The sequence below is a fragment of the Paramisgurnus dabryanus genome, chromosome 18 (assembly GCF_030506205.2).
Source record: "Paramisgurnus dabryanus chromosome 18, PD_genome_1.1, whole genome shotgun sequence".
NCBI classification, from domain to species: Eukaryota; Metazoa; Chordata; class Actinopteri; order Cypriniformes; family Cobitidae; genus Paramisgurnus; species Paramisgurnus dabryanus.
This window is the reverse complement of record NC_133354.1, coordinates 25,063,308-25,077,179: the sequence shown is the minus strand read 5'-3', so window position 1 is coordinate 25,077,179 and position 13,872 is coordinate 25,063,308. Positions and strand designations below refer to the sequence as shown.

Genomic DNA, 13,872 nt, shown 5'->3' with positions numbered 1-13,872 from the left:
TACACTTGAGGTGTCTCTCACCGGCTCTGCTGCTTGCAGCTCTCTGGGTGGGTATCACGTTACACAGTCTGTTCTCCAATTGCTTCTCCTTGCTCTCCACAGGCGGCCACTAGGACACAAACGACACTGTTACTTGGACTTCGGGTATTGCTCACCGGTTCTGCTGCTTACAGCTCTCTGGGTAAGTATCACATTCACAGTTTGCTCTTCAGTGATTCACTCTCGTTCTGCTCTCTCTCCACAGGTGGCCGCTAGAACACAAAGACACTGTTACTGGGACTTCGAGTAATTCTCACCGGCTCTGCTGTTTACAGCTTTCTGGGTAGGTATCACATTCACAGTTTGCTCTTCAATGATTCACTCTCGTTCTGCTCTCTCTCCACAGGTGGCCGCTAGAACACAAAGACACTGTTGCTGAGACTTCGAGTAATTCTCACCGGCTCTGCTGTTTACAGCTTTCTGGGTAGGTATCACGTTCACAGTTTGCTCTTCAATGATTCACTCTCGTTCTGCTCTCTCTCCACAGGTGGCCGCTAGAACACAAAGACACTGTTACTGAGACTTCGAGTATTTCTCACCGGCTCTGCTGTTTACAGCTTTCTGGGTAGGTATCACGTTCACAGTTTGCTCTTCAATGATTCACTCTCGTTCTGCTCTCTCTCCACAGGTGGCCGGGTCACGGACAGCTCTTAGTCTGCGTCCCTTCGCACTCCAACAGCACACTACTTATAGTAACAGTGATTTCTGTAGTCGTTGGCCTCTCCGTCCTCACACTATAAGTGCACCACAACAAGGGAAGCGCCCGGTGTCCTCCACTGCGCTTGGGGGCGAATAGCCTTTGTTTACGTTGTACCAGAAGGTCAATTTTCTTCCTGCTTTACTCCTTCAATATTGGTTAGAACAAGTTCCTTTTTACCCATAGGATTTTCCTGTTTACTCCAGCAGATCCACAATCAAGACTGCAACGAGAGAGAGAGAGAACCGCAGACAGCCACCACGTCCAACAATGAGCACAGCTCCGTTTCCCAGCACACACTAAGCACTCTAACTGTGTTCTAACTGTGCTTTATATACTCCTCTCTGTACTATAATCATCCAATTGCCAGGCGATCTCTTCAACTAGGCACAGCTGTGCCCAATCGGCTGATTACAGCCTCCGTGAATCTGCCGGATGTCCGGTGTTTCCGTTTTCCGGTCTGGACGGAAACATCCGGGCGGAACCAAAACTTCCTCAACTTTTGGTTCCGCCCTGAAAGATCGTCACCCCGTGACACTCCCACCAAATCATGAGTTATAATAAACAAATGATTTCAAAATTACAATAACACTTCAAACAATACAAAACCAAAGATAATAACAAAAAACAAAACTAAACAAAAAAATCTTTAATACATCTCCAACAATAAAACCAACTTCTGAACAGGATGTTCAATTACAGAAGGCTTCCCTGGACGTTCTCCCTTCCTTCCAAGATTTTTGCCACAAAGATGAACCCTAACTCCATGTCCATCCGAATCTATGGTTGTTTCTACGATCCTACCTAACAGCCACTTTTGCCTAGGTAAATCATTGTCCTTGACAATCACTATATCTCCCATTGACAAATTTCTCCTAGGGGTATGCCAAAGCTGTCTGACTACAATATTTGAGAGATACTCTTTACGCCAGCGGCTCCAAAATTGCTCAGCAAGATATTGGACATTGCGCCACCTTTTCCTGGCATAAAGATATTTTATAGTGAACTTGCCTGGAGGAGCTGAGGCAAGGGTTGATTTCATGGTAAGAAAATAATTTGGCGTTATGGGTTCAAGGCTATTTGGGTCACTTAGATTGTCAACAGTGAGTGGACGACTGTTTACAATTGACTTGGCTTCATAAAGGAACGCTCTTAAGAGGACTCATCAATCCTTTCAGAAGCAACTAAAAGTGTAGACTGCAGGACACCTTTAACAGTCCTAATCTGTCGCTCCCATACACTTCCTGTATGACTTGCACATGGTGCATTCATAACGAAGTCGCACTGATTCAGAGCCAGGAAGTTATTCAACTTTTCAGTGTCAAATTCCTTGAGCGCTTCAGTCAATTCGTTCTTAGCCCCAACAAAGTTGTTCCCTTGATCAGATCTAACATGCTAATAACAGCTCGACGTATGGCAATAAAACAGCGCAGGCCATTAAGAAAGGAATCTGTTGACATTGAGTCAAGCATCTCAATATGGATGGCACAGGAAGACAGACAAGTAAGGATCAATCCATATCTTTTATGCTTTCTTCCCATTTTCACTGAAAATGGGCCGAAACAATCCATAACATAAAAAGTGAATGGTGGCGAAGGATTCACTCTCTCTGAAGGCAGGTCAGCCATCCTTTGCTCTTCTGTTGGACGCCTGTGTTTTCTACAAACAACACAGTTATGTACATAAGATGCTACAACACGATTTATCCCTGGGATCCGAAAACCCCTTGAACGAATTTCATTGACGGTGAATCCTTTACCTTGAGGTTAAATTCTTTCATGGAAATCAGCTATGATCATTTCTGTAATATGATAGTCCTTGTGGATAATTGTGGTGTGTTTCGGCAGACTAAGAGAAGAGTTGCGGAGTCTTCCTCCCACCTTAAGCACACCATCACTATCAAGAAAATGATCAAGGCTGACAATTCCTTGTAGGATGACAATTGGCTACCCTTACTTAGTGCCTTCAATTCAGTTTCGAACACATGTCTTTGCAGAAGTTTGATTATAAAGCACTCAGCCTTTCCTCTTTCCTCAACTGTACAGAGTCCCTTTGACTTGTCCTTACAAATCTGCCGTTGAATACATGCAATTGCTCCTATTACCCGCGAGACGAGAACTTTGACAGGCGATTTACAATAGTTTCCTGTTCCACTGCCTTTGTATTAAGTATTTGAGAACATCTGACTTCTGAGTCACTTGGTTGTAATTCTGTAATCTCGTTGGCAGGAAGAACCATCTCCTTATTCCATAAAAACTTTTTCCCTGTAAACCAATCAGATGAAATAATTTCATCAACAGTAAGACCTCTTGAAACATGGTCTGCAGGATTGTCCTTTGTTAGAACATACCGCCATTGCTGCGGAACTGTACTTAAATTAATCCTTTGTACTCTGTTAGCAACAAACATATGAAATCTTCTGGCCTCATTATTGATATATCCCAGAACAACCTTGGAATCAGTCCAGAAAAACTCTGTAACGTCGACTGTAGCCGTTAACTCCAACCTTGGAATAGTTGTAATCTTTAAAGGAGATACACGAGACTTCCCCATGGCAAGAGTGACATGAACATCTTTACTTTCATTCTTCAATCTCAAATATAAGCACTGTCCATAGCCACCAGTACTGGCATCTGAAAAATGATGCAGCTCTACTTCTGTTACCTTTCCAAATCCAGGACGGGCATATGTACGAAAGATATTCACTTTCTTCAAGTTGCTCAGACCTCTTCTCCATCCCATCGTGTACCATGCCTGCAGACTTCCTGAAGTATTTTCTTTCAACGAAAAATAAATGGAGCTAATAATCCCAATGGGTCATACAATGATGCAATTGTAGATAAGATTCCACGTCGAGTTGCTGGCTGTTCCTTGAGAGAAATATCAAACTTAAAACAATCACGTTCCATGTTCCACTGAATCACCAATGTTCGCTCTGTCAAGGAATCAAATGAGATATCAGGCTCCTTTATATTGATTGCTCGTTCTGAGGGGGGAATACTTTCCAGCACAGCATTAGAATTAGACACAAATTTATGGAGTCTGAGGCCACCAATGGCACAAAGATCATGAGCTTCTTGAGCAAGTTGGATTGCATCCTTTGTTGTTTGTATGCTGGTAACACCATCATCTTCATGGAAATCATTCATTATAAACTGAGATCCCAAAGGGTACTGATCCTTGTTACATTCAGCCAAGTGCTTCAATCCATAATTCACACAACCATATCCACAAACAAACCATATTTTTTTCTTTGACCATCAGAAATCGACCTGCTGCCCGTGAACATTTACTCCTCAGAGACCCGTCAGCATGGACAACAATCGTTAATGCAGCAGACACGAACGATGAATGGCCAAGCTCTTACTACCCCACTCGAATGATGGTCAATACTCATTAACTGATGTTTCCATTAGTGTTTTATTTGTGACACTCATGCAGACAACGTAAGAGCTACAGCAAACACAAACAATAAAAACAAACACTGTCACTCAAACACATTTACTAACATCACAATAAACGATACAAAAACATTTTATTTACCTTATAACCCTCAAGTGGGATGCACAAAACTTAATGGGGGGAGAAAACCGTCATGCATTTTCGGACTGCGTCCTCCGCAAAGTTTAAACACATACACCTAGCGCAAAGAGAGCATGCCTTATACACGCCAATCCACGCTAAGGCTGTATCATAATAAAAGTCCTTCAAAATAACTATTCATAAATCAAAACGGACCTTATTAATTCAAGCAAATTAGCAATCCTTTACTCTAAGCACTAGAGACAACAATCGTGACCATCCTTAGGACACATGTACTTGCCACATCCAAAACTGCATGGACAAAATTACATCTTTAAAAAGATGCACTCTGTGACACGAGAGAATGGCTGTCTTCAAAAGACACAAACTCAACCCGTGCTGCTCTTTTAGGGATATTGCTCTTTGTGGTGCTGAAATGATGAAGCACACAGGGGAGTGGCAATGCAAACACTCAAAAATTTAAGGAAAGAGGTGGAAATCCATGAGCCTCCACTGTGGTGCCTTTTCACCAACCAACTTCAGCATTGCGGCGTACTTCCGAACAGGATAGAGAGCTTCTCAATAGCAGTTGATCTGCCTGCTTTTGTAGTGAAAAAAGCTGATTTGTTATTGCACATGCCGCTCATTTTATACTTGCGCAGCGAGGTGGTGCCAGCAAATGAAAATATCTACATGACATGTTCATTGGCATTTGAGAACTTTCTCAGAGTTGATTGGTCCCGTGAAGTGCACTCCCAATATGTCGGTCAGGACATGACGTCACAATGACAGGAAAGGGAACTAATACATGCAGTTCACCTGCTGAGATTTATACCCACCTGGCGGGCTGGTGCCAGCAGATGTAAATACTTCATGCCAACATTCATTGGCTCATTTACGTAACAATCAAAGCTGATTGCTCTCTCTAACTGAGTTCCCAATTTGTCTCTGTTCCCTAGCTTCAATAACCAAGACGTTCGCTGTTAGCTGTCATATTAGTAGAAACCTTAACCCAACAAGCAGGAGACAGTAGCTGCGTTTCCATTATCCTTTAAATTGAGCATTGAAATTACATGATGCGGACAGCCCTAGTATACCATTGGCTTTGGCTGTTGTCACTATGACGATGACAACTCAAAAAGTAAGCTTTTGTTTTGACAGCCAGGGACAATGCAGGTTCGGTTGCCCTAGCGAGTGCTAAAATCATAGTGCATGAATAGACTATGGCTACTTACTAGTTGTAAAAATACACTGAGATGCTTAAAAGTGATTGGAATAACGGTATGGCTTGGCAATAAAACTAAATCTTATTATTATCTATAAGATTAAGTACATGTTGAACAGACTTGCATACATACATCACTCCTAGGTTCAGTGAATGAAGCAGAATGTAGTTTGTCGCTACATTTAAAATGTTGGCAACAACCGCTGTGTACATCTGGGGCAGGATGATCCCCTGAAACATGACATCACATTCAGATTAACATCTTTCTTGCTCTTACAGTACAGTGCTGTACTTTTTGGGATTATTGGGAGACTATAAAGGTTGTACCTGATTTTGCAGATAACACACTTGAAGATCGTGCAGAAACATGGCCTTGGAATTCGAAGGAGAGATAACACTGTAAAACACTGTTCATTTTAAATGAAACATCAATATAAAAATATATAAATGTGTTAGCTATACAAACTCTAAATATGCTGGCTTGTTTGCACCCATAGTTTGGTTATATGTAAAGGATAATGTATAGGCAGCCGGTTGTTATCACTAAAATAACCCCTGAAAATGTGATCAGGACCTGATGTGAAGCAGGAGCTTATCCTGCATATTACATGGCTATTTACCTCATAAGTAAGGTAATGAACCTTAAATATTGATTTGAAATATATCATTTATGACTTAATTCATACCTTCCACGAGGAAAACATGTTTACTTTTGGTTATAAGACTAGACAAATGTCATGAATGCACTATTCGGGTTTAATCATTTGCAAATATACATGTTATACATACTTACATATGTTATATATATATATATATATATATATATATATATATATATATATATATATATATATATATATATATATATATATATATATATGTTGTGTATATATATGTTATTAAAAGAAAACATATTTATATTAAAGTTTTGTATAATATTAAACTGTACCTGTCAAAATTATTTGCACTGTGTGTTATTAGTTATGAATGGTTGTTATCCATGAATAACAAACCTGCAAATGTCGCGACTGGCCAATCAGAATCAAGCATTCTAATGAGCCACGTAATCATGGGCGTAATTTCCACTGGGGACGGGGGGGACATGTCCCCCCAACTTTTCAAAATCCCAATCCTGTCCCCCCACTTTGAAAGTCGTTTGTTTTGATTTTTTAACCACACGTTGTCTTCGCTAAGGAAGAACAGGACCGAGCAGAACAAGAAAGAATCAGCCTGTGTCGACAGGGCACCATAAGGGGAGATGATTCTAATAACCCATAAACTTTTGAAGTCCCCAGCCATGGACTGTGCCGCATGCACAACCTCTTCAGGTGGGCCCTCTCATCTTTACTCTTTTTAGTTTTTAGTGCGGTCGCTGTGTGATGAGTGAACTTCAGAAGAGAACAAGGTGTGTGTATTTATAGCTATTTGCTATGACATCTGCATATTTCCTTACTATAAATGCAGTTTTATAAGCTGTTTTAAATTGCATAGCCTGTATAAGATAATTAACATAAACTAAAAATTCTATCAGTTACACACCCAAACATCTTGTAACACAATATGCCAAGGAAGTATTTTTATGCATCCGAGAATCGAGTTGATTGTGATGAGACAGAAACCCAACGAATGCTAAACTAGTATTAAACAGTAATCTATATTAAAGCTTCTCCCCTTGCAACAGCTTTAAGAAATCAATGGAAATGTATTGTGTAATCTGCTATACATGGGTTTCAGTCATGTGACTTTTTACGTTATGCCGCCATCTTGAGGACCTACCGAGTACCAGTAGGCTACTGCCAAGCATTGGCTGGCTTGCTACGATTTACGGATTTCTTATCTTTTACTGTCTATGATTCTTATGGATACGGGAAATGGCTACGAAAGACAACATGTCGCACCTCGACTGTCATGAAAAGAAACGCGACTTTAAAAAAATATACCTTGGTTTGGGTGTGATGCCTACTCAATCCCTGATGCGTTCTTCCAGCCGCTGTTCGCTGCTACCGAACTACCACTATTTTACAACACTAAGGCGGCGCGTCACAACATGAAACTTTGCTCGAAGTATCACCTGGATCTCTACTCATGAACGCGAACATTGAGAACATTGTTTGTGTACACAGAGTTTAATAAAAAGAAAGTTTTGTACAACTGATTTTGGCTGTTATGGTGTCTGCTCGTCATCCCTGCCAGACGGAAATAATCGATTTCTGAATGCGAATGAATGAATCTCATATGAGGCTCCTTTTTCAACTAGGTGGTCAATATTGTTTTTCACTTGCGACAAAACAACGAATTATCTGTGCATTTATATGGAACTATGCTTTAGGAGCTATCCATCTTTACTCTCCTCCCTCCTTACGTTCCATTCGCAGATCGATACATCTAGACTGGGAAGATGGCGGCGAGCGGAAGCCAAATCAACCAAAGTCAGTTGTTCAAAACCTTCTTTTTAGTAAACTCTTTGTTCACAAACAATGTTCTCAATGCTCGAGTTCACGTGTAGAGACACAGGCGATACTTCGAGCAAAATATCATGTTTTGTCGAGCCTTCTTAGTGTTGTAAAAATAGCGATTTTGATGCTCACAACATATTGAAGGCATAGCTTCTAGTTCTTTTGCGACCACTTCAGGTCCTCAAAATGGCGGAAGACAAGAGAGTGACGCCAGCTGAAACCCATGTATAGTTGTCATTCATTGTAGAATTTCATTGATAAAGAAAAGTTTAGCTGTTTTCTCAAGTGCACTGTTTCAAAGAATACAATTTTTGAAACCTTATGAATAATGATAAAAATAATACAAGCTATTTTATTGATCTGTGTAAGTATACAGTATGTCAATGAGAGACTGCCTGTGAAAACTAGACTAAAATCTCAAATCTTATTGTGAGCATCACAGTTTGGTTTAAGCATTAATTTCACTACAATTTCAATTACTGACATGACATTACTCAGTCAATATTAAAGATATCAAGTTATAAAATAATTTCACATTTTTTTTTACATTATGTAGGGCGATTTTATGTAGAAAACAGTAAACCTTACAAATAAACCTTATACGTAGTAGCATATTCTTCTTGGCAGAATTTATCATTATAATTAACTTAATTATGTCCTGTATTTTTATCACCATAGTCCCTAGACGTATGTAAATGCAGTCTAAAACATTTTTCCCTATTTTGTGTCCCCCGACCAAAGTTACACCCTTGCATGTAATTCATTATAAAAAATAACCCTATGCTGGGTTTTGGTTATACAACCATGTATTGAAACAACCCAACATTTTTAACTTATTTGTTAAAATACCCATTTTATTTTTATTGTAAAAATAATTTTTCAAAATAAATAGTATACATTTGTAATAAAAGCAAGCAAATATATTTTTTAAATGATGATTGTCTGATTAAATAAATAAAATGTATTGTAGTGAAAAATGAGAAGCAGAATTTAAAGAAAACACCAGGAAACTTTTTAAATTTGCAATCTACAAAAACAAGCCAAACGCAGAGATAAAAGCCCTAGCATTGAATGTTTTAGAAAAACATGTTGTTAAACTTACAGGAACAGCAGGGAGGTAAGCCATAATATACAGCTGTGCTATCCTGAAAAATGAGTAAGAATAGAGCCTTACCAATAACAATCTTACAACAGTGTGATACTTAAAGGATTATTTACAGTAGCTTTAAAATTGTAACAAAACAAAAATGTTTGTTTTTGTAGTCATCAGAAGCCACATATAGACTTTAATGCCAAGTGTATTTTAATGAAACTTTGACATTTTTTGACTTTACCATAGGGTTTTAATGGTGGGGTGAAATATGGACAAACCAAACCTTTAAATAAACCTATGACGGGCTGTTTCCATGGTGTGGTGAAAAGAACAAACCCAACTATTAAATAAATCTATGCTGGGTTGTTTCAATGGTGGGGTGAAATATGGACAAACCCACTATTAAATAAACCTATCTGCATTGTAATGGTGGGGTGTATGGGTGATCCCGAATAGTCAAAGATTTGATGCTTAGGCAGGAAAAGCCTGATTCGACTACCAATCTCACAGTCAAATCATTGCAGATGTGTAATAAAATGAGAGTTACAAACCTGTATAAATGTCTTTGAAAACAAACCCATTCGAAACCAGTTGACATCCATAGTAGGATAAAGAATACTATGTCAAAGGGGCGTCTGATTGGTTTGGTTAAAAACATTCCTCAAAATATCTTAAATGCATTAATTTTTTTACATCTGTTACTGTTACTACATGGAATGTTTTTACAGAAAGTCAGCCATTCACAATGTAAAAAACTCATAAGGTGCAAATTGACCTTTCTGTTTAGAAAGTTATTGTAATGCACATTTTAAACTTCGTAATATTGTGGATATTCTGGAAGAGTCTGACCTGGCCACCTCTGGTTCCTGCTTCAGCGTGAGAAGTATTGACTCAGCATTGATGAGTATGGCCCAACACGGCAGACAGAAGAGTAATAAGATGATTATACTCCTCTGAAGTATCTCCCCTACACGCTTAAGGTTCTTACTGCCAAAGGTCTGGAAAAGGATAAAATACATAAACTTAATGTTTCAATATAAATTAAAAATTGAGTTAAACACCAACATCTACACATTCTACAATACTGTTATATAATGGACATGGTACCATGGTACAGGAGTGTGGCTGCATCCGAAACCTCATACTTTCATATTATATAGCAAAAAGCAGTAGGCGAACGAATGATGATACTGTATCAACTATCGAGCATTGAACAAAATCACCAAAAAGTTTTGCTACCACCTTCCTTTCATCCCATCAGCCTCGGAACAACTCACGCCGGTTTCACACCGCAAGCGTGAGCAGCGTGAGCAGCGTAGCATGAGCACCGCGTGAGAAGAGCGTTTGCTGCGTTTGTCCATTGTTTTCACACCGGCTGCGTTTGCAGTGCATACTGTGCAGTTTAATAAAAGTATAAAAATCTCAAGTTTACATTACTTTATTTTACATGCATTAATGACAAAACCTCTTTAAGATGCTTTTTGACGCGGTTTACATGCTTTAACTTGTTAACATGGGCGCCGAAAAAAACACACGTCGCTAATGCGCTGCTCACGCTTGCGGCGTGAAACCGGCGTCAGAGGTGCTAAGATCTTCTCTAAGCTTGACTTAAGAAGTGCATATAATCTCATCCGTATTCGCAGTGGTGAAGAATAAAAAAAACCCTACCGGCTCCTATGAATATTTGATAATGCCATATGGATTGGTCAACGCCCCCTCTGTGTTCCAAGATTTTTGCACACTATTTTCCGGTACCTTCTTCTTATCAGTTGCTTGTAATAGCAAGCTGTCTGAAACCTTAAGATGCGTATCGTGCTTGCGCTTGAAGTGCGCGCAAACAAAACGTATCAAAAAAACAAATCAGTAAAGAGATCACATTAGATCTGTTTTGCTGTGTCTGGTGCACATTTTTTATTTTAATCGTGCATGGGCACCTGTGCACCAGTTATGTGCACCCCTGATTATTGGGTAACCCTACACTACCAGAGTCTCTATAGTGCAGTGTGTTTAATGTCCATATTTAGTAGTCTAATAAGGGAAGAAACTCTTTCTGAGCCTCTCGTTTTTGCCATCAAACTGCGGAAGCGTCTGCCTGACTGTAGCAGATTAAAAAGTGGGTTTATTTTTTATAACTGTGCTATTTTGAGACATCATGAATATGAACTAAAATGCACTTTTAACATACTATCTATGTATTAAAAAATGTATTTAGTTAACACTTGTATTAAACTTGAACTCAATTTGCATACAAAGATAGCACAGTGAAGTACACTTTGATACTCTTAAGAACATCTTAAAGGGGACAGGGAATGAAAAACCATTTTTACCTTGTCTTTGTTGAATAATGGTAGTCTACCCACATTCACAAACATACAAAAAGTGCTAGACATGCTAAACATCTCAGTCTCATAGAAATTTCTCTTTTAGAAATGTCAGCCAGAAAACGGCCCAATCTGAAAAACTGATGCTTATGACATCACAGGCATCTCACTGCCCCTCCACTTTAAAATAATTGGCTACATTTTTTGAGTGGCAGCAAAGTCAGCCAATCAGTAATGAGATTGCAAGTTAAGCCAGTAGGGGGAGCCAAATAGGTGCAAAACCACTTGTTTAAAATACCCCACCCTTATAGAGCTATCTGAGAGATGTTTTTAGGAAGCTTCTAAGGCATTACAGACCCAAACAAAAAAAATGTTGTCTACATGTCACATCACAGAACAAGGATAAATACTCCGTTCAATCATTCTATGTCACCTTTAAGAAGTACTAAATATGAATTTTTAGTATATTAAGTACAGCTAAGCATAGCTTGATGTAAACATGTTGTCATACTGCTGTATCTAACAACCTGACTCCCATTGAATCTCTACTAGGATTTTTCCTGTGTTACTACACTGTTGTCATCAAGTGTCAGTCCTATGCAAGGATGGAAGAATTCTACGTCTTATATCTGTTTCTGGAAGTGTGTGTGTGCTGGATGTGCTATCTGAACTAAACCACCATCATCATCCGTTTCTCATCTCATCTGCTGGTTTTAAGTTACATGTTACAATAAATTACCCTTTTGTGTATATTGTCTCCGTTTTCTTCTGTGAACGTAACACTATGGATATGCTATGGATTTTTTTTATCTTGATGTAACATGTAAATATTATAATAGGCTATATGAATATGGTAGTTATTAATACCAAGTTGTATAAACAATGGATTTTTATTCAGGTGGTGAATGAATACCTGAGAGATAAGTGTGTCGCAGGTGTTGGCAAGTCCACATCCCGTAACTGTCGTGGTCACAGCAACAGTCTGAGGAAGATAAATTATATTATAGCCTCACAAAAGCCTTTTCAACTGTCACTGATTCCAACTTGGAAATACAGACATTAGATTTTCATCAGCTTCAAGTGGACTTCTCAGAACATGATATAGTCTTGGCAGATAAAAGTGTTTTGCTCACTATTGGACATCTGAGTGTAAAAGGAAAACTATTGGTATTAATCAGTATCGATATATGTAAATCTAAGTATTTGAATATCGGTATACATGCAGAAATGTTGTATTGGTGCATCTCTAGTTTTAACCATTTTTGGCTGTGCAGTTCCTTAAAGAACTGTTAACAGCTGAATAACCTTTCTGTTTAAAAAAAACTTTTTAGTGAAAATTGTACTTTAGATTATAAAAAGCTATGAAAAAAGGTTTCTTCTTTTAACTGAATGGTTATTTGAGGAAATTGTTCTCCAATGACATTGCTGTGAACCTTTTAAGAATGTATCTCTGGACAGAACAATTTAAAGTTATATAAAGAGAAGAGAGAGCTGTATCAGACGATGAAGCCTTTACCGCAGAGGCCAATGCATATCCAGCCAGTTCAACATTTCCTAGATGACCACAGAATATTGTGATGACAAATGGCAGAAGGTAGTTTAGGATCCTGGAGATAAGCTGTAAAACATGAAAACAAAGACGTCAAATATGTATTGCATTGCTAGGCCCTACATCAGGGGTCCCCAACCTTTTTTTCACCACGGACCGGTTTCAGCTTTAAAAAAAATTCGCGGACCGGGGGGTGAGATTGGGGGGGGGTATTGGGCTCGCTGAGTTGCTGTTCAAACGTAAAAATTTACGTTTTAAACTGAAGTAAAGATAACAATCATGCATAAGGATAATTAATAATTGCTTTATTTAGGCTATAGTATATTTTCTATAGACGTGTAAAACCATATTTTGGCGGATTTTTTACTTTCATTGTTTTTACTAGTTTGCCTGCCCATTTAGTCTTAATAATTTATGGAACCTAAACGAACTTGGCTTGCTGTTCTCGAAGGCAGCTCGAATCTTGGTCGGGCTCGAGACCCAATTCCAAGTAACAGAAGAGAAGAAAAATGAAGTGAAGGAAGAGAGATGACAGAAGAATTGCGGCGACTCACGTTTACCATGATTAATGATGATTGCCAAGTTTAGGTTCCTTTCAAACCTACGTTAAAAGTGTAGCCGTTAAAATATTATTAGCCCAATAGTTTATTTTGATCATGGTGCTACGATCGATGGATAATTCTGAAGTTGTTTTAAAGAAGAATAAAATAATTACTTTTCAGTCATTTGCGCTGTCACACATTTGAACGTCTCCGCATATGTACATCATTGCGACGTACATTTGCAAATGATTCATAAAGTCATACCTCCGCAATTATTTGATCGATTGTGTTTTAGAAGTACTGTATGCTCAAATGACAGCAATGTGATCGCTGATGCGCTGGTAGAGAGAGAGAGGCTCTGTTCAAAAGTGGAAATGATTGATGTTATTTGAAGTCGGCTCTTACAGTACAAAATACCCGATTAAGCT

The 13,872-nt window shown here is 38.7% G+C and overlaps 1 protein-coding gene across 1 annotated transcript in view; it reads right to left on the bottom strand.

Moving 5' to 3' along the window:
* Positions 1-13,872, bottom strand: part of LOC135776624 (multidrug and toxin extrusion protein 1-like) — a 35,991-nt gene that overhangs the window by 20,685 nt on the left and 1,434 nt on the right. Inside the window, exons 2-7 of the mRNA XM_065287461.2 lie at positions 12,870-12,971; positions 12,267-12,335; positions 9,882-10,030; positions 9,042-9,084; positions 5,811-5,855; positions 5,617-5,714 (exon numbers count right to left, since the gene is read on the bottom strand). Of these exons, the coding sequence (XP_065143533.1) occupies positions 5,617-5,714; positions 5,811-5,855; positions 9,042-9,084; positions 9,882-10,030; positions 12,267-12,335; positions 12,870-12,971 (506 nt within the window). The remainder of the gene's footprint in view (positions 1-5,616; positions 5,715-5,810; positions 5,856-9,041; positions 9,085-9,881; positions 10,031-12,266; positions 12,336-12,869; positions 12,972-13,872) is intronic.